The following is a 26,731-nucleotide window of genomic DNA, read 5'->3' on the forward strand; positions in this document are numbered from 1 at the left end:
TCAAAATTCTATGTTCTTACAATAAATTGATTGCAAGTATTTAAGAATGTAGACAACATAATTTCATCTTTTATATGCATCAATACATGTGTAAAATAAGTTTCATACCTATGTACATTTTTCCATCGTAGCATGGTTTTGAAAAGTAAAAGGTTTAACAGTTGGATAACCTTACTGTGACTAATTCTGGGTTTTCTACTAAAGGGTTTCTTTTTGTTTATGTCTTTTAGAGTGCAGTTCTAACAAATTATTCATTTGTACACAAACACGACAAAAGTAAATAGACACCCATAACACCTCGTCTTGTGGTTATTTTAATTTGAGCTTTATCTTTTTTTATTAATTGACATTTGTATGTTTCGTGTTCTAAATGACTGTTTAATCATGCCATGTACAAAAGAAGCCTTGGAACTGTCCGAATTACAAAGAGGCCATAGACTGGGTCAATTTCAAGGTTGACTTAGCCTAAGACCACAGAAAAACCTGGTGATTCCACTTTCTACAGTTAATAAAGTAATTGTTCAATTCCCCAGATGAAGAAGTAGTCCATATCGCCTTGCCCAGGTCAACTAAGGCCCTCTGACAGAACCCTTTGCTTTGTTAAGAGAAGTGTGGAAGATAATCCTCATTGCAAGGCCTCTGACAGAGCAGAACAAGTTGATGTCAGTCCCAGAATAGCTGACAGGTATCTCTGCAAAATTGGCTATTATGGCAGAGAAGCGAGAAGGAAGACACTGCTTCAACCAGCCAATATCAAATGGAGAAACGATTGGACAAGTGAGAGGGTAGAGAGGCCACTAACACTTTGGGACACTGTCATATTCTCTGATGTGTCCAGATTTGCTGTATTTTCTGACACTGGTCGAGTGTGGGTCTGGAGACTGTCACCAAACTTTTCATGTGAATAGATTGCAGCCAACAATGAAACTTGTGATGGTCTGGAGAGCAATCTGGAGCAATGGTCAATCGTAAATGGTGGAGTGTAAGGGATACATAAACTCAAATAATTATGTGTCCATATTGTAGAAAGAACTTCTTCCTATCTCCTCCAGTGGTGAAATGATTAAAGAACACTATTTATGGAAGATAGAGCTTTCTTGCACAGCTAAAAAGACCCAAGATTAGTTGGAAGAGAATGGCCTTAAAAAGCTTCCATGGCTAAGCCAGTTACCAGATATGAACCCTACTGAACACCTCTGAGGCATGATGGACAAGACACTTCCTAAAAAGAACAAGAAAGCATCTTTAAAGCCAGATCTTTTGATATTACTGCATGAAACTTGGCAAGAAAATCCTTAAGAAAATATTCATGTAGCCTAGTCACCTGTATTGTTAAAGCTGTTAGATCAGGTTATGAAAGTTATGGAGAGGGTCATAGCCCAACTAATTAGGGAGCGAATCAATTTAGATGAGATGCAGTTTGGGTCCGTGCCAGGTAATAGCACCAGTGATGCCATATTTCTAGTAAGACAGCTGCAGGAGAAATACCTAGCCAAGGATAAACCTCTGTACCTGGCTTTCGTTGACATGGAGAAAGCCTTTGACAGGGTCCCCCGATCCCTTATCTGGTGGTCAATGAGGAAACTTGGGACAGAAGAATGGTTAGTGAGAGCTGTGCGAGCCATGTACAGAGATGCTGCCAGTAAGGTGAGGGTTGGAAATGAGTACAGTAATGAATTCCGGGTAGAGGTAGGGGTCCACCAAGGTTCCGTCCTCAGCCCCCTCCTATTTACCATAGTCCTCCAGGCGATCACAGAGGAATTCAAGACAGGTTGCCCCTGGGAGCTCCTCTATGCTGATGACCTTGCACTAATTGCGGAGTCACTATCAGAACTATAGGAGAAGTTTCAGGTGTGGAAGCAAAGACTAGAATCGAAGGGCTTTAGAGTCAACCTAGCTAAAACCAAAATCTTAATAAGTAGGAAGGTAGATAAAACACAAACCCCTTCAGGTAGATGGCCCTGCTCAGTATGTAGAAAAGGAGTAGGTAGTAACTCTATAAGATGTACCCGGTGCAAGCTATGGACACATAAGAGGTGCAGCAATATCAAAGGAAGGTTAACTAGGAAGTTAGTTTTTGTATGTGGCAGATGTTCAGGTGCAATAAACACTGTAAAGAAACAGGAAATAACTTCTATCTCATTCCAGGGTGAAAAACTAGAGGTAGTCGATAGCTTCCGCTATCTGGGTGACCAAGTTAGTAGTGGGGGTGGGTGCGCTGAAAGTGTAGCTGCTAGAATAAGAATAGCCTGGGCAAAGTTTAGAGAGCCCTTACCTCTGCTGGCGACAAAGGGACTCTCACCCAGAGTAAAAGGCACACTGTATGACGCATGTGTACGAACAACCATGCTACATGGCAATGAAACATGGGCTGTGACTGCTGAGGACATGCGTAAGCTCGCAAGGAATGAAGCCAGTATGCTCCGCTGGATGTGTAATGTCAGTGTGCATATCCGTCAGGGTGTAAGTATCTTGAGAGAAAAGCTGAACATTAGAAGCATCAGTTGTGGTGTGCAAGAGAGACGATTGCGCTGGTATGGACATGTGGTGAGGATGGATGAGGATAGCTGTGTGAAAAGGTTCCACACCCTAACAGTTGAGGGAATCCGTGGAAGAGGTAGGCCCAGGAAGACCTGGGCTGAGGTGGTGAAGCAAGACCTTCGAATATTGGGCCTCAGCGAGGCGATGACTACTGACCGAGACCTTTGGAAATGTGCTGTGCGTGAGAAGACCCGGCAAGCCAAGTGAGATCATTGCCAGTGCCCCTGGACTGGCTCTTGTGCGGGTGGCACATAAGATGCACCATTTTGAGTGTGACCGTTGCCAGTACCGCCTCACTGGCCTTCGTAGGATTTTCTAGCGAGATCGTTGCCAGTGCCCCTGGACTGGCTCTTGTGCGGGTGGCACATAAAAGACACAATTTTGAGCGTGGCCGTTGCCAGTACTGCCTGACTGGCCTTCGTGCGGGTGACATGTAAAAGCACCCACTACACTCTCTAAGTGGTTGGCGTTAGGAAGAGCATGCAGCTGTAGAAACTCTGCCAAATTAGATTGGAGCCTGGTGTTGCCATCCGGTTTCACCAGTCCTCAGTCAAATAGTCCAACCCATGCTAGCATGGAAAACGGACGTTAAACGATTATGATGATGATGATGATTATATACATATATATATATATATATATATACGACGGGCTTCTTTCAGTTTCCGTCTACCAAATCCACTCACAAAGCTTTGGTGGGCCCGAGGCTATAGTAGAAGACACTTGCCCAAGGTGCCACGCAGAGGGAATGAACCCGGAACCGTGTGGTTGGTAAGCAAGCTAATGGGTTCACTTGTGGTTTGATTTGATTCTACAGTTGGATGCCCTTCTTGCCACCAATCAGTTTGTAAGGTGTATGTGTGTGCGTGTATATATATATATGTAACGATAATAATTTGTGTAGTTACCAGTTGTAAAGGGTAAGGTTTGATCAGGGACACAATATTATGAAATGTCGGAGTTTGTTGTTATAATGGCAAGTTGTAGGATGTGAAAGATGAACAATGCTTGAAGTTTTAAGGAAGTGTTTGTTTACCATTATGTTACAATACCTTGCCTCGACGGACAGGTTCTGATAGATCCAAAAGCATGCGAAGTAAAGTTTGTGTTTGTGTCCTATTTCATTGTTTAGTAGTAACTACAGAGAGAGATAGAATGATGTTGTAAGAGAAGAGAATTAGAGCTCGTAGGGTTGTGGGACGTTGTCTCACAGTTGCTGACAGTAAACTTCATTTCTCCCTCTGGCCAAGGTTCTAGCTGGTCAGCCAGACTTTGTTCTCACTGAGTCGGTTGGATGGTTTGACTGAGGGCTGGCAAGCCAGGAGGCTGCACCAGGCTCCAATCTGATCTGGCAAGGTTTCTACGGCTGGATGCCCTTTCTAACACGAACCACTATGAGAGTGTAGTGGGTGCTTTTATATTCCACTGGCACAGGAGCCAGTCAGGCAGCACTGGCAACGACCACGCTAGAATGCTTTTTCCTTGCCACTGGCATGGAAACAGTCAGGCAACACTGGCATCAACGGCACATGAAGGGTTCTTTTTACGTGTGTGTGTGTGTGTGTGTGTGTGTGTGTATGTATATATATATAATGTAACAAAAGAAAAAAAAATTATATGGAGTGTAAAACATCCAGTTCACAGGTACAGCAGTTGAATACCACAGACATAGGAGTATAAATTACAAATAATAAATTAAATAGAAAAATACAATTGACAATCTAACAATTTATTTACATTATAATATAAAAATTTTTGAAAAAGACAAAGCCAACAATTTGTTTTGACTTATATACAATATTTGATTGATAAACAATACATATCTCTGTACATAAGCCACTTGAGTACAATATTTCAAAAAGACACATGAAATTCTATGTTCAAGGAATGCTAAATCACAAAATATTGGTTCGAAAGCCGTATGTTTAAGAGTATTTGCAATGAAAATTCAAATACATAAAAAAACAAAATTAAAACAGATAAAAAAAACAATTATGACGTAGATCAATATTTATTATATAAATATGCCTCTACATATTCGAGAGAAAGAATTTCCAGTATATCAACTATTTATTTATTTGTGCTATTTTCTATTATATTTATGATTACCATAAGAAAACAAATGTAAATTATGAATAATAATAATATATAATAACTCTTTCTCATAGGAAGTTTAAGAGGTGTCCAATGGGAAAGCATAGTTGTGTTTGAATTAGGGTATGACTTGACATTTAAAAGTGATATTAGGAATGGTGTGGATTTAAAAATTTCATTTTTTTTTAAAGAAGTTTTTTTGTGCCGACGTAAACGCTGTGAACAAAGAAGGCAACAACTGTCTGCACCTTGCTGTAAAGAAAGTGTTTCATTCTGAGGAGGAACACTTGACCATTTTAGTTAAGTACTGCATGAAGCTCAACATGCGAAATAGAGAAAGGCTCTCTGGTGTGGTGGTTGCTAGTTATCTAGTCCACGAGAGTGGAAATTTTTACTTTAAAAGCAAGAGAATTAACTCCACTTAAAAATGCAAAGTTGAAAGAAAAATTAAAGCTATTATTCCCAGCACAGGCACCATGTAGGTTGTGTGAAGTAAAGAAATACAACATGAAATTCTATGCCTGTGGTCATGTTGTGATTTGTGGGGAATGCTTTTCCAAAATTCCTCTGAAATGATGTCTAGGGTGCCAACTACTTATAAGAATCCCACGTTGGCACCTACATCAGAAAGTAAACCATAGTAAGTTGAGACTCCAAAGATTGAAGAGAAGCAAGTTCAAACAGTGGCAGTTGAGACTCCAACGTGTATGGAGGAGGTCCTGACGACATCACAGACAGTTGAATCTGCAAAGGTTGAGGACAAGAAAGTACAGACTGATTCACAACCATTAGAGGTTCTATCCCTGTAAGTTGGTTCTCAAAACCTGGAAGAGAAACATCTCCTGAAGGTGGCACATCAGTTAGGAAGTAATTGGCAGCAAGCTGGTATTTTCTTAGGAATTAAAACTATTGACCTGGAAGTTATCAAGCATAACTATCCCTTCGACATTGTAAGACAGAGCTACCAAATTCTATGCAAATGGTTTCTAAGTTGTAATCCAAAAAAACGGATACACAAATCACTAAAAGAAACTGAGTGTTTCACTGCATTTGAATGTTTATCATTAGACAAAGAAGTGGGGTCTGTGTAAATGTTGCTACTCTTTATTCTCAGGCGCAACTTCACTAAACAGAGACCCAGGATTAAATTCCTTCAGCCAGAAGGAATTCTTAAATGTAAAGAACCCAGAGCCACATGGCCCAATATGTTCTTCGTTAAGATGGTAAATTGTGAATTGAAGAGGATTCACCAATTAAATCCATCAGACCTCTACCATATTGAGACTCCTTTAATAGTTTGGCTCCCTTATTTGGCATTAACCTTTGAAGTATTTAAAAAAGATTTATCACGTTTTACAACATTACCCCTCAGCAGACTGAGAGTCGATAGTAAAACAAACGAAGAAGATGGCACCCTACCAAAACTGTGACTCCTAAGGACCTGCCTTCATTGACCCCCACCAACAACTGCATCACTTTCTTGGCTTCATTTTTTTACCAATGTTTCATCTTTCACTGCCCTAGATTTCTGCCTCAACTTCGCAAATTTTATCCAGCAATGTTTAAGGAAGATGATTCTGGCTGTTTCTGATTGACTCAGGTCTGGTCTTTCGCTGCTGGGAAATACTTTCCTTACAGCATCTTGTCATCATGATGCAAGCAGATCCCTTTTTCCAGTTGCTACGACAACCTTCACCTCATTTGCTACACCATAGAGCAGGTAGGAAAAATTCCTGGCAAGGGTGGGGCACTAGTGAATTTAGACCAGTCTACAGCATTCGATACGGTTGACCATCGGTATCTGGTGGGGGTCAGACTGGGCTCGACTTTCTATGGCTGGATCAATGCTATGTATATCATTGATCGAATCAATCGTCCAGGTGAACGGTCTCTTCTCAAAGCCATTTGCAATCAAGCATTAAATTTGCCAGGGCTGCCCCCTGTTGCTGCTTCTGCATGTATTAGCTCTTGAGCCACTGCTGCGGAGGTTGAGGACTGTGGGGGAAGACCGCATGATCTACGTTATGGTAAGGGAGCAACAGCATATGTGGATGAAGTCACCATCCTCGTGTCTAATGAAGGGCAGCGACCTCGTGAAGAAGACCCCATTAAAAAAAATATGAAGCAGTGGCAGGGGCAAAAGTCAACCAGCCTAAATCAGTCGGGCTTGCAACTTGGAACCTGCAGGGGCAGGTCAATGCCTCCCAACAGCATCGTTTGATGAAAGGCCCCCTTAAACTGCTCAGGGTCTGCTTTGGAAATAGGTAAATCAAATTCTTCTGCATTGCAATTTCAGTTGATTCCAATACATTTGCCGTGACATCTCCACTGGTTTTACCAGACTCTTTTTGTGCCAGAGAAACAGAGTAACCCATGAATGTATGTCCTGGCCAAACAAAATGATTGCTAATACACACTGCTGGCATGTTCCAAAGTCCCGTCGGTGGGAATTGTGCCACCGACGGAGGAAGTTGTAGCCTCGAACAAATGGAGGAACAATATTTGGTTTTCTCCAGAAGGTGAGAGGAGGCGTTGGGAAAGCTTTTTTACAGGGTTTGTCAATGGAGGAGACATAGCCTGAATGAACTCCTTCCCTGAGGATATATTGTGCTTCCGATCGTGGCACTGTTGGAGTGTCTAAGTGGCACTTCGGGTCAGAAGATTGTAAGAGGATGAGTGCCTCATACTGAAGGGGCATGTGGCCCATGAGAGGAGTTGTAAGAGGCAGGTGCTTCATTTTAAGGACATGGTGTCGTCTGCAGTAAGAGGCTTAGTACCTCATTGTAAGGAGCTTGAGTCCAATAAGAAACTGTGCTAAGAGGTTTATTGCCTCAAATATGTAAATTATAAAAGAACAATGTTTTAGAGAAGCAGAGTTCGGCAGGGGACTTCTGCCTTCTTCCATTAATATCATCGTGTTCATCATTCATCTCATCAATGTCTTTGTCCAGCCCGCAGCTACTCCATCTATGTACGGCTTTCATAGCCAATATAATGAAATAAAGTAGCTCATTTTCATTATCATTCATTTATATCATAAGTTGTTTTTTTTTTTTCTAATTGTTATATGTCCCCACTGGCCCCCTTGTGGGTAATAAAGAAATCACTCCTCATTCGTTAAGTCCTTGTTATATAGGACCTTATAAAATATCTTCAAGAACAGAAAAGACAATCATATTAGATGCTGAAGGAAAACCAGAAACAGAAAATGTGGATAGAGTCAAGGAGGCTTTCGTCAAATCCATCCGGAATTCAAGAACATGAAAATATAATTGTAAAAAGATACCAAAAACATGTGATCTCAATATTAAATTAAAACAATAGCATCGAGGCTATCATCCTGAAATGGACAGGCCACAAACGCAAGAATGAAAGAAACCAAGCTACTGCGTCAGATTTTATCTGGTGACCACTGTGTGGCCATCCATGCCACTGATACAAGGATCAGCTGAGGCAAAGCCTAAAACTGACCGACATCAATCCCAAAGCCTGGGACATTGAAGCTGAGGAAAGGCCGTGGTGGTACCAACTGCCCTACAGAAACAGATATTACATGAATTTCGTAGTGGACACCTGGGGATGTCGAGAATGAAAGCTTTGACAAGGAGTTATGCGTCTTGGCCGACACTGGACCAGGACATTGAAAATTTGGTAAAATCTTGTAGAGGTTGTGTGCCAGCAGCCAAAGCACCACAAATACCAATCATGGCCTGAGTCCATTGTCCAGAGTACATATAGACTACACTGGACCAGTGAATGGCGCCTACTACATTGTTGATAGCCTTACCATGTGACCGGAAGTATGTAGGTGCGGTCAACCTACCACGAAGGTAGCAAAGTTCCTGCATGAACTTTTTTGCTCAATACAATGTTCCAGACACCACAGTATCGGACAATGGAACATAATTTACAGGATGAGTTCAAGAAATTGTATAAAATGCATGCAATCAAGCACACGTTTACTCCGCCCTACCACCCAGGGTCAAATGGGCAAGCAGAATGATTTGTAGATACTTTGAAGTAAGTGCTAGAGAGAAAAAAAAAATTAGGCAATGACGAAATGCTAAATAAATTCTAAATATCAGTTCAGGCAAGTCACCTGCAGATCTAATATGTTCGATTGAAAAATTAAATTGATCTTTGAGAAATTGTTGCCAAAGGAAGAAAACGTACAGAGTAAACAAAAAATGTTTACAGAGACAAAGTCCATTTCAAAGTATACAAGAATGGTAAACAGAGGTGGCAGGATTAAAAGAATTGGTAACATGTAATTTACTTTCATTTTTGTAGGACTATTCCTTGTCACTTTTTTTTATAACAGTAACCAAAAATATACTGCAGTCTCTACAAGCCCAAACATCACACAAAATGGTAATTTATATAAATAGTATTATAGAAAAAAAATCTGAAGTTCTAAAATAACTAAAACATAAAATAAAATTAAAAATTTTAAATTTCGACACCTCACAGGATAAAGGTGGTTTGTTTGTGTGTGTGTGTGTGTGTGTAAGAAAAAGATATTTACTAACAGATAATTATGTTATCAAAACAATTTATCAAATGCCCTTTTCATTCCTACTGGGATCGATACCATTTAAGTCTAATTTGAGGATCCACAGGGGTTTATGGGGGTGGGACTTGCATAATTGTACAAGATATTTGCAGAACACAAATTCATAAAAATTTTCAACATCAAAAAAATTTTTTTAAATTATCAAACTTTACGTGATGTCATTCAACCCATAATTAATAACAGGCCGTGCGCATATGCACAAGTTTTAAAAACATTTTGAAATTAGGGTGAATGATGGTGGTCTTGGTACTAGTGGAGGGGGGGGGGGGACACCACATGCAAAGTCACCATCATCAATTAACCCCAATGAGCAGCACTGCAAATCAATCTCCAATGCTTCTTCATGCCTGTCTACTCGTTCACTCTCACTCCTTGTACATAACCACACGTGTGTGTGTGTATATATATATCTATATACATATATATATATATATATATATACACACACACACACACACATATATGAGTTTTTTTCAGTTTCCATCTAGCAAATCCACTCTGAAAGTTTTGGTCAGCCCATGTGGTTGTGAAGCAAACTTCTTAACCACAGAGCCACTCATGCAGACAAGGACAAAATAGATACAGGACTCAAAAAATAACACAAATATCAAGAGACAAAATCGTCCTGAATCTCTCAAAATATTAGCAGCCATTGCAGGTCTCTGCAGTCAACTCGGAATTTCCTTTGAGAACAAGTGTGGACACACCGGCTATGGAGATGAGCACTCGTTTGAGTTTGGTCTGACCAACAGCACATTTCTCGGAGGCTCTCAACAAGCTATGAATCTGCAAAGGAAATTCAGTGAAGTGGCTTAAAATATTACAAACCAACAAAAGAAAAAAAGAAAAGAAAAAGAAACTCTACACCATTTTGATACCAACATACCTAATCAAACTGATCTTTGTTCTACAATACTAACTTCCTATTTCACAGCGATTTAAAGTTTAACAGAGGGGGCGGGGGTACAACCACACCAATGTTCACAATCAGTTATAAACTCTAAATATTCACCAAGAAGATTCATAAAATGTGAGACTTTTTTTTTATATATATATATATATCAGGTTTTTAAATAGAAACTTACCTTCTAACATTTCTGCTGTGTGGAAATGAAACAACAACAACAAAAAATAATAAAGCTTTGGATGTTTTTTTTTTAAATAAGTGAGTAAAATACCATATCAAAGCATTTTCAATGTTAGTAAAGAAAGAGAAGTCAATAAAACTTGACATTCAGAAAGAAAACGAATTGCAAATTGCAATAACATACTACCATACCTGAACGAGCTGGGAAATTTCATCGGAGACCTCCACTTGAGTTGCTTCTGGCCGAAACACTTTGTTTCATTTTCTTCTGGACATCTCAACAACTGATGTTGACAAACTGTGTATTAGAAATATTGATCTTACTTAAGTTTCTGTGTAAAGGTAGTATGGGTGGTCTTTCAAAGGTTTTCTATAAGAAACATGGTGACTACAAATGGTAAAGGAAGGAGTAATAGAAACAGGACTCATGGATTACTGTTAACCACTAATTCAGTCTCTGCAAATAGCCGGACTGGAAGCCAGTGGTTGTTGTTGAAACTAACAGCAAGTAAAGTAATCTCTTGAGGCTCTAGAGTTCTAGTCGTTGGAGACATCTACATAGCTAGAAACAGCTGCCAAATCACGCACAGATCATAGACACCTGTCTTCCACAGCGAGAAATAGCAGCCAAATCCCGCGCAGATCAAGAACATCTCTGAGGCGCCAATAAGCGAAAGTCACCAGAATTAAAAACACTGAACCATTTGAGTGTTTAGTAATTAGGCAATGCGCACCTCTTCTGAAATAGTTAGTGAAGTCAAATTATCTCCTTCCTTTAAAATCAGCTGTTGACGTGTCGTTGTCAGGTAGAAGTGGACAACAGGGTAACCACGTAATTAGGAGATGAAAAGGGGAGGGGTTAAGTGTTATCCCGGAAAAAGGGGTGGGAAAAAGTGAAGTTTAATGGGTCTGACTGAGTTAAGGGCACCTGTGAACTTGATAGGAAGAACGGGGATTCCTTCAATAAAATACAGATAATATATGAGTATATGCATATGTACGTACATGTATGTACATACCTTCATCTGACGTGGCAAAAGAACATGGACAAAATGATAAACAAGGTACAACAAACAAGCAAGCCACATAGAAACATCTCCTTCATCAGCTGCCACAATTAAAACACAGGCGTTTCGAAGAATTAAGGCAGTACGCATCGTTAAACTATTTTCGTGGAGGGTAGTGGCGGACGGAAAACAAGACAGGAAAACGAAACGGTGAATAAACAGACAAGCATAAAGGCAGTGCAGCCATACATATATATATGACAGACAGACAGACAAATAGACAGACAGACACAGACAGACAGACAGATAGACAGACAGAGAGATAGACAGAGACAGACAGACAGATAGATAGACAGACAGACACAGACAGACAGACAGAGACAGACAGACAGACAGACAGATAGACAGACAGGCAAATAGACAGAGACAGACAGACAGACAGACAAATAGACAGACAGACACAGACAGACAGACAGATAGACAGACAGACAGAGAGACAGACAGACAGACAGATAGACAGACAGACACAGACAGACAGACAGACAGACAGATAGACAGACAGACACAGACAGACAGACAGATAGACAGACAGAGAGATAGACAGAGACAGACAGACAGATAGATAGACAGACAGACAGAGACAGACAGACAGATAGATAGACAGACAGACAGACAGAGAGATAGACAGACAGACAGAGACAGACAGACAGATAGATAGACAGACAGGCAGGCAGGCAAACAGACAGACAGGCAGGCAGGTAGACAGACAGACAGGCAGGCAGGCAGACAGACACGCAGGCAGACAGACAGACAGACAGACAGAGAGAGAGAGAGATTGCTAAGTTACAGGGACCTCAACACATCAACATCCGTTGTCAAGTGATGGTGGAGGGGGGGGGGGCAAACACAGATACAAAGACACACACACATACACCCACAGATATATATGTGTGCGCGTGCGCGCATTTTTCTTTTCCTATTCTTACGGAGAGCTCAGAACGTCCAGGATCTGAATGTTCAACCCCCCCCCCACCACCACCCCCCCCTCCCGTTCCCCAGCGCGTGCAGTTTTCTCTTTTTCCCTTCCAATTCGTTCCCAGTTTTTTGACACAAAATTTTTTTTATTTGTTTTTGAACTCGGCTTCAAACATTCATAGTTTTAAACCCTTTTTATTCCCTTAAAAAGTTGTTTTGGGGGTTACATTTTTGTATGTCGAAAATGTGCAATATCTGATGCATTTAGTTCTGCAATTTGTTTGCACGGGAAACCTGCCCTTTGTGGCGAATTTACCGATATTATCTAATATTATTTACGGCTTTACTTCGCCATTTTTTGTCGTTTCTCAGACTCGAGAACGAAGGCCGGTCTCCATGGCAACTCTCTCTTGGCGAGGTTCGTTTCCTTACCCTCCCCTCACCACGGCTTCACGAAAGAGGTAAGAAGGGGAAGGGGGGAGGAGAAGAAGTGTGACGCGAACAGGTGCAGGTGTGAGCAGAGAACGCCGACACCGTTGCCACCAGCAACAACAACAGCGACATCGTCGCAAAGGCTTTGAACTTAGAAGAGAAACGCCAACACCACCACCAGACAGACAGACAGACAGACAGATAGACAGACAGATAGACAGACAGACAGACAGATAGACAGAGACAGACAGACAGATAGACAGAGACAGACAGAAAGACAGACAGATAGGCAGGCAGGCAGGCAGGCAGGCAGGCAGACAGACAGACAGACAGACAGAGAGAGAGAGAGATTGCTAAGTTACAGGGACCTCAACACATCAACATCCGTTGTCAAGTGATGGTGGAGGGGGGGGAAACACAGATACAAAGACACACACACATACACCCACAGATATATATGTGTGCGCGTGCGCGCATTTTTCTTTTCCTATTCTTACGGAGAGAGCTCAGAACGTCCAGGATCTGAATGTTGAACCCCCCCACCACCACCACCACCGCCACAACCACAGCTTCACCGTCAACTGCCTCTGCCGCAACCACCACCACCACCTCCTCCTCCTATTCCATCAGTCTCCCTTGCCGAACCGCTAAGCCACAGGGACGCAAACACACCAGTATCGGTTGTCAAGTGATGTTGGGGGGACAAACACGGACACACAGACACACATATACGACGGGCCACCTTCAGCCTCCGTCCACCAAATCCACTGACAAGGCCCCGGTCGGCCCGAGCCCACAGCAGAAGACGCCCGCCCAAGGGACCGAACCCGGAACCATGTGGTTGGCAAGCGAGCCACTTACCACACATCTACGCCTTATATATATATATATACACACACACATATATATTATATATCATATATGTGTGTTTATGTATATAATATATATATATATATATATAATCATTTTCATTGCATGTTTGGGTATACATATATATATATGTATATATATATATATATATATACATATATATGTACATACATACATAGATGCATGCATATATATATATATATATATATATATATATATATATATATATATATATATATATATATACACATATATATATATGCATGCATCTATGTATGTATATATATACATACATATATACATACAGATACATATGTATCTATATACACACACACACATACACATATATATATACATATATCCATAGATGCATGTATTTAGATACATATATACACATGCACCGATATATATATATATATACATATATATATATATATATATATATATATATATATATATATATATATATATATATATATATATATATATATATGTTGTTGTACTTGGGGATGATCATGTTGCCAGTTTAGCCAATAAAAACACACGCACTGTATATTTGGTGTTAATTTTCTTTTTTTTTTTTTTTTTTTTCAGCTTTATATTACATTAATCTTAATCTTAATCTTATTTCGGCCAGAGTTCTTTCGTCACACTTCTGTGACCTCATCAGTGGTCCTTTGTTTCCTTCTTTCTTATGTGTGTCTCACCTTGCTAACTATCAGCCATTTTGTATTTTGTATTCCTATTGTATGTGTCTACGCATGCGTGTCTTTCAATGTGTCTGTGTCTTTTGTAAGTGCATGTGTGTGTATGGGGAGTGTCTGTATCACCTATATTCTCTGTTAATACATGTTCGTTTGTATTTGTTTTTATTTATTTATTTGTTCATGTGTGTGCTTTTTTATCTACTTTTTTATCTACTTTCTTTATGGCTGTAACCTGAGAACTGCATGCATTGGACGAAATGTTGTATATGTCTCTTTAATTCTGTAGGGTTGCAGGAGACATTCGCATTACTCTGACGAGGTCTGCCATCAATATGTTGAATTTGGCATTGTCCGCAATAGCCGAGTTCCGGTGGATCAGGTATTTGGAGGCCATAGGTTTTGTATAGTGTGAATGGAGGATTCTGGTTTTATTATTCTTAGTTTCTAGCCAGAGTTCAGTATCTAATACAGGTAATCTATGGTTAGGGTGTTTAGTAGGGTAGTCTATCGTAACTTTAATACTCTGGTGGATGGAGTTAGCTATTTGCTGGATGCTCTCCATAGTCTTAGTTTCTATTTCTATTTCAGGGGTACTCTCTTGTGGGGGTGTCTTTACCACTAAGTTGATATCAAGTAATATAAAGCTGAAGCAAATTAACACCAAATATACAGTGCGTGTGTTTTTATTGGCTAAACTGGCAATATGACCATCCCCAAGTACAACAACATCTGTTTCAACACACGATTACACATCAAAAATCTTGCAAAACAAATATATACATATATATATATATATATATATATATATATATATATATATATATATATATATATATATATATATATATGTAAGGATATATATAATAGCAAACGCATCCGTCCTTTGGACGATTTAAGTTGCTTTGGTGGTATTTTTTTTCACCAAATAATTGAACTACTGAGAAGGCTTATGAATAGCATGGCAGTCTATGTTTCTGATTAACCTAGGAATGGGAGATCGAATTGAAGGCTGGATATTGTGGAGATCTCGCGCTTTAATTATCATAGCACATATAAGTTGGCAAGCGATGAAAAGTTAAGCGACTGAAGTGTTTTGGGAGTAGATTACAGATAATGACTCCAAAATATAGTTGTTTTGTATGAAAGCGAAGTTCCTTGTCAGAAACAGCCACATAAACGGTGGAAAGAAATTGAAGAGAGACATTGAGACTTCCCCTCTGCGAGTTTAACAGCAAAGGGAGCTATTTCTTCAGAGAGATAAGCTAACAAAAGCCCCTTTATTCTGTCTTCCGACATAACCTGCACGTAAACAGCGAATGCCGCATAAAGTTAAATTGCTTAGGAGCTTTCTGAAAGATACGTAGCGTCTTCGATAGTGAAAGCAAAACTCAGCAGAGTTATGATGTAAGACCCCCTCATGTGCTAAGACCCCCTCATAACTTTTTTTCATTTTTACAAAATTTGTTTCAATTCTGTCTGCTCTTTTACTTGTTTCAGTCATTTGACCGCGGCCATGCCGGAGCACCGCCCTTTAGTCGAGCAAATCGACACCAGGACCCACTCCTTGCAAGCCCAGCACCTATTCCATTGGTCTCCCCCTGCCGAACCGCTAAGTTACAGGGCACATAAACACACCAGCATTATTGCTAGAAATTCACATGCTAGAAATAACAGCCAAATCTCACAAAACTACGATGACATAATGAAAGAAACAAAAGAAAATATGTAATCAATCGACTCACCTTTCTGCAAAGATTTCCTGCCGTAATATGACAAAGTGAAATTAAAGTGTTCATTTAAGGAGATATTGAAGCAGCTTGCCCCAGAGGAAATAATAATAGATTTTTTTGAAAAAAAAAATATATATATATATATATGTATGTGTTTGTATTTGTCCTTGCCTCACCGCTTGACAACCATTGTTTGTGTGTTTACATCCCTGTAACATAGCAGTTCAATAAAAGAGACTGATAGAATAAGAATAAGTACTATGCTTAAAAAGACAATAAATAAGTCCTGGTGTTGATTTGTTCAACTAAAATTCTTTAAGGAGGTGCTCCAGCATGGTCGCAGTCAAATGAGTGAAGCAAATGAAAGAATATGTTCCACCACCACTGCCCCCTGATAAACGAAGACCACCACTCACCGTATCGGTTGACTTTGGGTCAAGACAAGACACTGTGGTCAGACAGTGATTGACACAGTCCAAAATTATGTCCACCCACGGCATGTTGACATACGTAGGTGAACAGCTGGACACACGATACTTGAGACGGCACACTTCGTCAAACTGCTTCTCCACATGGTGTATATGGTGGCGCACCCTGGTGGAAGATAAAAAAGAACATGAATGTGATTGAGGGTAGATATGGAGTCCTATGTGTTAGTGCACAGATTGCATTTCAATTGAATCTCCTGACAACAATGCCAGCTTCATATAACCAAGCTATCCTTCTCCCTGGAGACTAGCTTACGGTTTACCCCTTGTTTAGATAACTATTACTTCCAAAGTCCCCACAAGCTATGAAACATGTGTGACTTGGGTTTTTTCTACTCCATTCCCTAATTTTGGATGTTTATTCGCATTTCAAGCAACCCCCAACTGCTAACCATAAATTATAAAATAACCTTCAACAAAGCGTTAGTACGAAGCAGTGCTTTAGGTTTGAACAGAATTTAGGTTAGTTTGAAATATGTTTATTACACATTTCATCTGCTTAAAGGCAAATACATTGCAGTTATTGTGGAGAATAAATTTCTCTTATGATAAAAAAAAAAGGTATGAAAAGAGGGGTTTGTTCTGTGTCACCCTCTTTCAGAAATCTCAGAGGTTTTGGAGACTGGATTTTCATCCGGTTGAGCGAAGGAGACCCAGATGAGCATGATCAAGTTTTAACAAGCAAAATGCTGACAAACAACAACAACAGGGTCAATATATTTCTGGCCCTTACCTTGACACAAGATCCACTGCAGATTTTCCGGATGTTTCCAAAGTCACGGAACGGATGTAGTTCCAAACATCTTGCTCAGCCTGGGACCATTTCTCACTGGTGTCATCACCGAAAGTGAACGGAGGAAGTGTGAGGGACCGTAAAGTGTCCCTTACAAACAGGAGATGTTCTGGAGAGTTCCAGTGAATAGGGGGTAGATCTGAAGGGGAGGAAGAAATGGGAGGAAAGGAAAAAAATTAAAACAGAAGTTTAAATGATAGTCATACAGGAGATTGAAGTAATAATAATAATAATAATGGTTTCAAATTTTACCACAAAGTCAGCAATTTTGTGCCTGACCGGTTTCTATGAAACCAACCCACCCATGCCAGTATAGAAGGCAGACAGTAAATGATGATGATAATGATATCTATATATATATATATATATATATATATATATATATATATATATATATATATACACACACACATACATACATATCATATATATATATTAGTTTATGTATATATCAATATTATCTCAGTTTTAAAAAAAACCTTTGACAATGTAAATATGTTAATAGTTACCAGAGGTAGCAAAATTACTCTAGAAACCAAGATATCACAGCCGTTTTACAGGTAGAGATACCAAGTTAAAGTGATACAGTTTGAGAAGATATGAATAATAATAATAATAAATGGAGCAAAACGCATATAAATAAAACTTCCTTTAATTCCTACACATGTTTTAAAATATATGAGAGAGCTCTTCTACAAAGAAGTAAGAGCTGCTGGAATACCTCATATATTCCTCTTCAAGGGAATCCACAAATAAACATATGAAAGCAAGACAAATGCGAAATGATGAGGTAACTTACGAGCTAAGATGTTACATGGTCAGTGACAGTTAGAAACGTTTGTTTACATAGAGATATAAAGGGATCAATGATATTATTCCATGGGCTTTAGGAAGAAGAACCATTGTTTACATAGAGATATAAAGGGAGGAGGTTGTAAACGTGAGGCTAAAGGTTTAAATTGAATGAATGATTGAAATGTGGGGAGGAAATTTGCTGAGTGAAAAAGATGGAGGAAGGGAGATAACTAAGGGAAAACCTCAAATTAAACATATACTATATAAGGAAAACGAATTAGATATTTATATGAAGTGAAGAAAGTGAAGAAAAATAAAACATCATAGCCTAGTAATATATTATATTATATTATTATACGGATATTAACGTTAGTTAATGGGAAAACAGGGTTCAGGATATTTATTGGAGAAGTAATAATGATAATAATATACATGTTTACAAGAAGAAGAATAGAAATACTTATTTGAAGTCACCGGGGTACGATCAACAGCCTGTGTGGCATTACTAAGAAGAAATAACTTAGCTAACTGCAGAAGGGGAAAATAAAGCACTAGTAGTGAATGAGGCAGAAGTATATATCTATATATATATATAAAATGTATAGTTTTAGGGAAAATAACCAAGTTTCAAGAACTCATCGATGAAAATTCACCATCACATATAGAAAAATTAACAATCAAAAGCACAATAAATGAGTAGAATATAAAACAAAGTAAATATCATAAGATAAAGATAATAAAGATAATAAGATAAAGATAATATAATAATTATCTTTATCATTTGATATTTACTTTGTTTTATATTATACTCATTCATTGTGCTTTTAATTGTTAATTTTTCTATATGTGATGGTGGATTTTCATCGATGAGTTCTTGAAACTTGGTTCTTTTCCCTAAAACTATATATTTTATAGATATTTTAATCTATAAAGCTCAATTTAATTTTGATCTTTTATAAATTGATTTTAATTGAGTTTTTACCTGTAATTTTGGATTTTGTCCCTAATATTATTGTATATATATATATGTATATGTACACATACACACATATATAAAAGACACAGGTTGTGTGCCATCAAAACTCACCGTTGTCGTGTGTCCCTTGTGCTGTGGCATCTACAAACTCCGTGACAGGCCAAGAGTAGCTGGTCAATACGGAGTCGGTAACGCAGTCAATCAAGTGTCGAAGGATGGAGTTGTAGAAGTCAATGGTGACATCTGGGGGCTGAGAGGGGAGAGAGAGAGAGAGAGGCTTTCGATGAAACATTCAGGACACACAAATGTTCAGAGAAAAACAGAAAGATGGATTTAGAGGTGAACTGGTTCACACATTAACATATAGACACACACAAGCAACTACACAGGTTACCAACACACACATACACACACAATCGAAAGGCCACATACATAGATATAGGCAAACACACACACACACACACAGAATAACACTTAAAGTCATACATACTTTCACAAACATAGATGCATATATACACACTGAGAGTTTCACACACACACACACACACACACACAAATACATACAGACACATACAATCATACAGTCACACACATTTGCTTATACATTCACCCACACAATCACTCCCACGAACACACACACATACTATCACCCACATACACAGCCCTAAACATACCCAGTCATCCCCCCACACACACAGAGCCCTAATTAAAGAGTCCTTACCTGCTGCAGGTAACCCTCGGCAGAGCGCAGTCCCCTGTTATACAGCAGGGGACCATAAAACTGAGAAGCTAGGAAGTCCTCAATGAAATCCTTCAGGAACAGAGGAGGGCATGGTGTAGCTAGGACTACAATATCTAATGTATAGTAGTTAGTATTAGTGGCTATAATTGTTATTTGGCCTCGGCTCAGTCATGTATGTTTCCAACCTGCAAGAGGGAGACTTAGCTGCTCTTTCCAGCACCAGGTAGAAGGACACTGCTATGCCAGCTACCGACCATGTAGAGGCACACTTCATCACCAACGCCGTCCCCTCCACGCATCGTTACCATAACAATTTACCTGCTGTTGCCATGTTTCTTTACATTCACTTTGTTTTTTTTTAAGGGGAAAAGAAATTCATTAACCCAAAAAAGGTGGGGTTTTTTATCTCGTGGGAGAAGGAGAGCAGTACAGTGGTGGTGGTCATATATATGAGGGGTTTGGTGGGAGCCAATAATGATGATGATGATTAACCTTCTCAGTCATTTGTTAATTAGTAAACAGTTTGATATATAAACAGATACTAGACATATATATATATACAGGCGAAGACGTGGCTGTGTGGTAAGAAGCTTGCTTATCAATCACATGGTTGCAGGTTCAGTCCCACTGCGTGGCAACTTGGGTAAGTGCTTTCTACTATAGCTTCAGGCTGACTAAAGCCTTATGTGGGGATCTGGTAGGCAGAAACTGAAAGAAGCCCATTATGTATGTGTGTGTTTGTCCCCCTACTATCACTTGACAGCCAATGTTGGTGTGTTTACATCCCAGTGACTTAGCATTTCGACAAAAGAGGTCAATAGAATAAGTCCTGGGGGTTGATTTGTTCAACTAAAGGAGGTGCTCCAGTAAGGCCGCAGTCTAATGACTGAAACAAAGTAAAAGATGAAACTTCAAGAACATACTTACCACAGTTTCCTCGGCAACATGTTCCACATCGAAGCCTGACTCTTCATGACACCGGAATGGTAAAGTGAAGACCTTGACGGTGGAAACGAACTCCTGATTAATCAAGCATGACAGGTCCAACTTCAGCTGTAGCTGCTCCAGACTGGGAGGGGAGCCTGGTTCAGTTTCATCATGGGGCACAAGAACTGCAACAGGGAGGTTGGGTTGCTGTGGCTTGGCCTGGAGGAGGGTCGATAGTCGGATTTGAGCATTGAGCCAGTACCTCTGTGAATGAGAGAAAGAGAGAGAAAAGTAGACACGAGTGTGTGTGTGAGAGTGTGTGTGTGTGGTTCAACTTTACAGAAAACAAATAGACAAAGACAGGTGTAGGAACAACAAGCAAGTGTATTAGTTTAACATTTGGGAAGAATGGAAAAGCCTTTTACATTTTGAATATATGCACTTTGACAGAAAGGATTAAGAGGTAAAAAAAAAGGAGAGAGAAAATAAATAAATGTGGAGAGATTTTATTTATATATATATATGTTGTTGTACTTGGGGATGGTCATGTTGCTAGTTTAGCCAATAAAAACACAGGCACTGTATATTTGGTGTTAATTTGCTTCAGCTTTATATTACGTTAATCTTATCAAACATACATATAGTAGAAGACACTTGCCCAAGGTGCCACACAGTGGGACTGAACCCGGAACCATGTGGTTCGTAAGCAAGCTACTTAACACACAGCCACTCCTACACCTCAAATCCACTCACAAGGCTTTGGTTGGCCCGAGGCTATAGTAGAAGACTCTTGCCCTACAAATATCGCCCCGATCCAGGCACATTTGCAGTACTTGCACACGAGCGATTATGACATTTTCTTGGTGGACAGCCATGCACTTAATGTGAGTGAGGACTGTTCGCTTATCGCTGGAGGCCAACGCACCGAATGTCCATGTGGCATGTATTCTGAGGGTCTCTTTGCAGCATTCGAGAAGCTCCAACACTACACCGTTACACCTATGTCCAATGGCTTGTTTCTGGTATGAATATCTCAACTGGAAATAAGCTCACTCTTCGCTAGACCCAGCTGCGAGAAGACGGGGTGGCGGACCTTCTCGGATGAGACTATTATAGGAGTTGCCTGTTGCCAGGTATTCCAATGGGCCGTGACGTCTACAAAGCAAAGCAAGGGTTACAGGCAAAAAATGATCAACGAATAAAACTGTAATTGCTAGTGGAAGGAGGATTCTCAAATTCGCGAACATTACGGTATAGAAAGCGCTGACAGACAATAGACACAGTTCTGCTTCCTATTGTCACAGGAGTGGCTGTGTGGTAAGTAGCTTGCTTACGAACCACATGGTTCCGGGGGTTCAGTCTCACTGTGTGGCACCTTGGGCAGGTGTCTTCTAATATAGCCGTCTATACTGTCCCCCCACACCCATTCCAAAACACTTTCACCGAAGATTTTTATATATATCCAGAATCTCCATAATAAATAATATTTGCATAGAAAATCTCATGAAAAAATATTCAGTTTTCTCCAAGTTATGACCTTCCAAATTCCTTAGGGTACAATTATGCCATTACCTTTATGGTTTTAAAGGGAGATAATACTTGCTAGTTTAAAGTATTTGCAAGAGTTATCCTTCTTGTCTTGTAAGGGAGGTAATTGGAAAAGACGTCTTGGAATTTATCAAAGGTAAATTGTTATAGTTACCTCCCTTTGGTAAAAAAATATTTTTGAATTCAAAAATATAATTCACATTTTAAGGGAGATAACTACAACGATTTACATTTTCCAAGACGTCTTTTCTAATTACCTCCCTTACATGTCAAGAAGGACAACTCTTGCAATGACTTTGATATAGCAAGCGTTTAAGTATTATCTCCCTTTAAAACCATGGAGATAAAGGCATAATTGTACCCTAAGGATTTTGGAAGGTCATAACTTTAAGAAAAATGAATATTTTTTAATGAAATCTTCTATGCAAATATTATTTATTATGAAGATTCTGTATATACACAAATTTCCGTTGAAAGTGTCTTGGAATAGTGGTGGAGGGACAGTAAGGACGGCTATATTAGAAGACACCTGCCCAAGGTGCCACACAGTGAGACTGAACCCCCGGAACCATGTGGAACGTAAGCAAGCTACTTAACACACAGCCACTCCTACACTTATATATATATATATAAGACGGGCTTCTTTCAGTTTCCGTCTACCAAATCCACTCACAAGGCTTTGGTCAGCCCGTGGCTTATAGTAGAAGGACACTTGCCCAAGGTGCCACGCAGTGGGACTGAACCCGGAACCATGTGGTTCGTAAGCAAGCTACTTAACCATGAACCATGTGGTTGGTAAGCAAGCTACATATATCTTTCTGTGTCTAAACAAACAACAGAACGCAATAGTAGAGGTTGTTTTCCCTTTTCCAATCGATGTCAATAAGAAGCAGATAACAGAGTTTCTAAATGTTTCCATCGGGATGCCTACATTGACACACCATTCACCAGTTCTGGAGATGTGGGTATAACTAACACGAGAGTGGCATGCACGTCCTTGGAGAAAAACAAGTTTGTCACTTGAAGGAATGGTGTACGCAAATAGACGGGACGTGCACTTTGCAGATGATGGAGCAGTCCCAGATATTTGTAGGGTCACGGCACCGAGATCTATAGAGCTGATGTGAGCGGCAATCAATTTCATATTGACCAGGGCTACGTTGACGCTGGTCCAGGCCCTGTTTCCATAGGAGACTTCTCTCAGCCAGGCACGACTGGCATCAAGTGATGATGGGGCAGCAGACCTTGTCGGGTGATGCTTTCCTTGAAGCTGCCTGTTGCCAGGCATTCTGATTGGCAGTGACGTCTACAAAGCAAAGCAATGTTGCAGATGTGTGGCATTACGTGTCCTATGAGTAATCCCTACCTGCCCTCGACACCACGATGTCCTGTGAATTATGGTTAACAATCGAAGAACGAACTATATGATGCTTTCCGTGGTTATATTTCTCCTATTCTAGTAGGGGATGAGACATGATCACACAAAACACTCACCTTAGCCCTTATCCCTGATTTTCACTGCTAAACCCAACATTAAACCATGATCAACACTCACATTACACCTTCATCTTCAATACTGATCCTGTTTAATCTCTACCCTGTTGCTGCAGAGAAAGCACATGGCTACCCCGCATATATGTATGTATATAGATAGACATCGATCTCTTGTAATATTGGACTCTATTTTCAATTTTGAAAATCGAGCACTTTCTCATTGACACTATGTTAACATATGAATGATATGTGCTTTAAAAATACAGTGATTGCACCGGCACTAATTTCTTCAGATGATGAAAGTCACAGAGGGGATCATAGGCCAACTGATTAGGAAGAGCGTTAATCGAGATGAGATGCAATTTGGTTTTGTATCAGGAAGAAGCACCAGTGATGCTATATTTCTGGTAAGACAACTGCAGAAGAACTACCAAACCAAATATAAACTTCTGTACTTGACTTTTGTTGATATCATAGTCAGACAGGCAGACCCTAGGAACACCTCTATGCTGATTACAGGATTACAACACATATATTACCATTTATTACATTACATTCAATTAGCCATACATTATTTGTTTTATTATCCATCATCTTTTCCTTCATATTTAAGGTATACTGAAGACCCTTTTGTCATTGCTTCAATCTGTGTAAAGTATTGGTGAAAGCAAACAGTTGTCAGACTTGTTTATGACAAAAAGCGAGCCAACATGACCAACGTACTCCATCCTGCAACCGATTGCACCACAAGTTGGCCTGTAAACACTCTGTGGGGTACTAACAAGCCTCATTGATCATCTGCGACAATGACAGAATGTATGCGCCTACCACCTACAACAAATACAACCCCTCCTCACACTTCACTACCATTCCCGACCACTGAGGAAAAACGTGTTCACCTGGAGAAGTGGCTGCTATAATACTACAGCTCCAGCACATTCAACGTCTGCGACCATCAGCAACTCCCCAAGATGTCTGGCACACCGATCTGCTTAATAGCAGATCCCAAAACTAAACCAGTCACCCATCATACCAGTTCTGGCTCCTTGGCAAGAGGAAGTGAAAGCAGGTCTCGACCAGGACATTCAACTTGTCAAGCCTAACCCCATTGGTACACATAATGGTGGTATGCCCCAACAGGTCTGGAAAACCATTGTGAAAAAAGCATCGAATGGCGCACCAGCACTTATCGCCACCCTAAGCCACATCTTTGTGATATATAGCATCAGCCATGAGCTGATATTGGACAGAGGACCTTCTTCCACAATTGGGGAGTGCACCACAGAATCACCTCCGTTGCATTTCCCCGAAGTCAGTATTGAGACAATAAAGCGCCTCGTTACAAACAACACGGACACCAATGGCTTCCTTAGCACAGACAGTTTCCAGCGCACATTGCTACAATACAGAAATACACCTGACCGAGACACACTTGTTTGTCGCTCTGCACAATAGTGAAGACGGACACAAAAGCCTGACGCACAACGGACACATTGCCCCTTGATCGTCACCCCATTAACTGTCTCTCACACTAATTATCACATTTCCGTTAACCATTTAATACATATTATCAGTCTTCTTTGCTTCCCTCAAAAGACTTGGGGAGGGCATAGAGAATTACAACTAAACACACATATATTATCATTTATCACATTACATTCAATTAGCCATACATTATTCGTTTCGTTATCCACCATGTTTTTCTTCACGTTTCAGGTATACTGAGGACCTTTTTTTTTCTCATTGCTTCAATCTGTGTACATAAAGTGTTTGTGAAAGCAAACAGTTTTCAGACTTATTTACTGATGACCTTCTTCTTATAACTAAATCACTACCAGAACTAGGGAACAAATTTCTCGTGGGGAAGCAAGGTCTAGAATCGAAAGGCCACAGAGTTAACCTACCAAAAACCAAAATCTTAATAAGTAGGAAAGTAGACAAATCAGGTAGATGGTAATGCTCAATCTGTAAGAAACGGGTAGGTAGAAATTCCATAAGATGTACTTGGTGTAACACATAAGGTGTAGCAATATCAGAGGAAGGTAAACTGGGAAAATACTTTTTGTATGTGGAAGGTGCACAGGTACAACAAGCACAAAAAGTGGACTTCATCAAATGCCAGAAGAGTACAATAGAGACAGTTGATAACTTATGTTATCAAAGTGACAGAGTTAGTAGCAGAGGTGGATGAACCAAGAGTGTGGCTGCGAGAATAAAAATAGGCTGAGCAAATTCAGAGAGCTCCTTCCTCTGTTGGTAACTAAGGGTCTCTCCTTCAGAGTGAAAGGCAAATTTATGATGCCTGTATGCAGATAGCTATGCTACATGGCAGTTAAACATGGGCTGTGACTGCAGAGGACGTGTATAGGCTTGGAGGAATTTAAGCTAGCACGCTTCACTAGATGTGCAATGGTCAGTGTGCATGTACAATAAAATCTAAATGCTTTGAGAGAAGAGTTAGACATAAGAAGCAACAGGTGTAGTGTGCAAGAGAGATGACTGAGCTGGTATGGTCATGCGATGCATGTAGATGAGGACAGCTGACTGAAGAAGTGCCGATCTCTAACAGTTGAGAGAAGCTTGTGGAAGAAGTAGACTGTTTAATCATGCCATGTACAAAAGAAGCCTTGGAACTGTCCGAATTACAAAGAGGCCATATACTGGGTCAATTTCAAGGTTGACTTAGCCTAAAACCACAGAAAAACTTGGTGATTCCACTTTCTACAGTTAATAAAATAATTGTTCAATTCCCCAGATGAAGAAGTAGTCCATATCGCCTTGCCCAGGTCAACTAAGGCCCTCTGACAGAACCCTTTGCTTTGTTAAGAGAAGTGTGGAAGATAATCCTCATTGCAAGGCCTCTGACAGAGCAGAACAAGTTGATGTCAGTCCCAGAATAGCTGACAGGTATCTCTGCAAAATTGGCTATTATGGCAGAGAAGCGAGAAGGAA

The 26,731-nt window shown here is 39.9% G+C and overlaps 1 protein-coding gene and 2 long non-coding RNA genes across 4 annotated transcripts in view; 1 reads left to right on the forward strand and 2 right to left on the reverse strand.

Annotated features, from left to right (window-relative positions):
• The window catches only part of LOC149130269 (uncharacterized), a 5,500-nt gene extending 5,461 nt beyond the window's left edge, over positions 1-39 (forward strand). For both annotated transcript variants that reach the window (XR_016239061.1, XR_016239060.1), the window contains exon 3: positions 1-39. This exon is cut by the window's left edge and continues 1,740 nt beyond it. This is a non-coding gene — a long non-coding RNA (uncharacterized LOC149130269).
• Positions 1-23,573, reverse strand: part of LOC149130268 (uncharacterized) — a 30,116-nt gene extending 6,543 nt beyond the window's left edge. The window contains exons 1-6 of the mRNA XM_089345705.1: positions 23,323-23,573; positions 21,791-21,892; positions 19,790-19,973; positions 19,180-19,318; positions 17,238-17,436; positions 16,433-16,610 (exon numbers count right to left, since the gene is read on the reverse strand). Of these exons, the coding sequence (XP_089201831.1) occupies positions 16,433-16,610; positions 17,238-17,436; positions 19,180-19,318; positions 19,790-19,973; positions 21,791-21,892; positions 23,323-23,573 (1,053 nt within the window). The remainder of the gene's footprint in view (positions 1-16,432; positions 16,611-17,237; positions 17,437-19,179; positions 19,319-19,789; positions 19,974-21,790; positions 21,893-23,322) is intronic.
• Positions 9,980-16,422, reverse strand: LOC149130270 (uncharacterized). The gene is made up of 3 exons (XR_016239064.1): positions 16,029-16,422; positions 10,488-10,593; positions 9,980-9,994 (listed from the first exon to the last, which is right to left on the reverse strand). It is a non-coding gene; the product is annotated as an uncharacterized LOC149130270 (long non-coding RNA).
• Positions 23,574-26,731: the final 3,158 nt, after the last annotated feature.

This window comes from Octopus bimaculoides, chromosome 29 (assembly GCF_046866305.1).
Source record: "Octopus bimaculoides isolate indiv1 chromosome 29, ASM4686630v1, whole genome shotgun sequence".
NCBI lineage: Eukaryota > Metazoa > Mollusca > Cephalopoda > Octopoda > Octopodidae > Octopus > Octopus bimaculoides.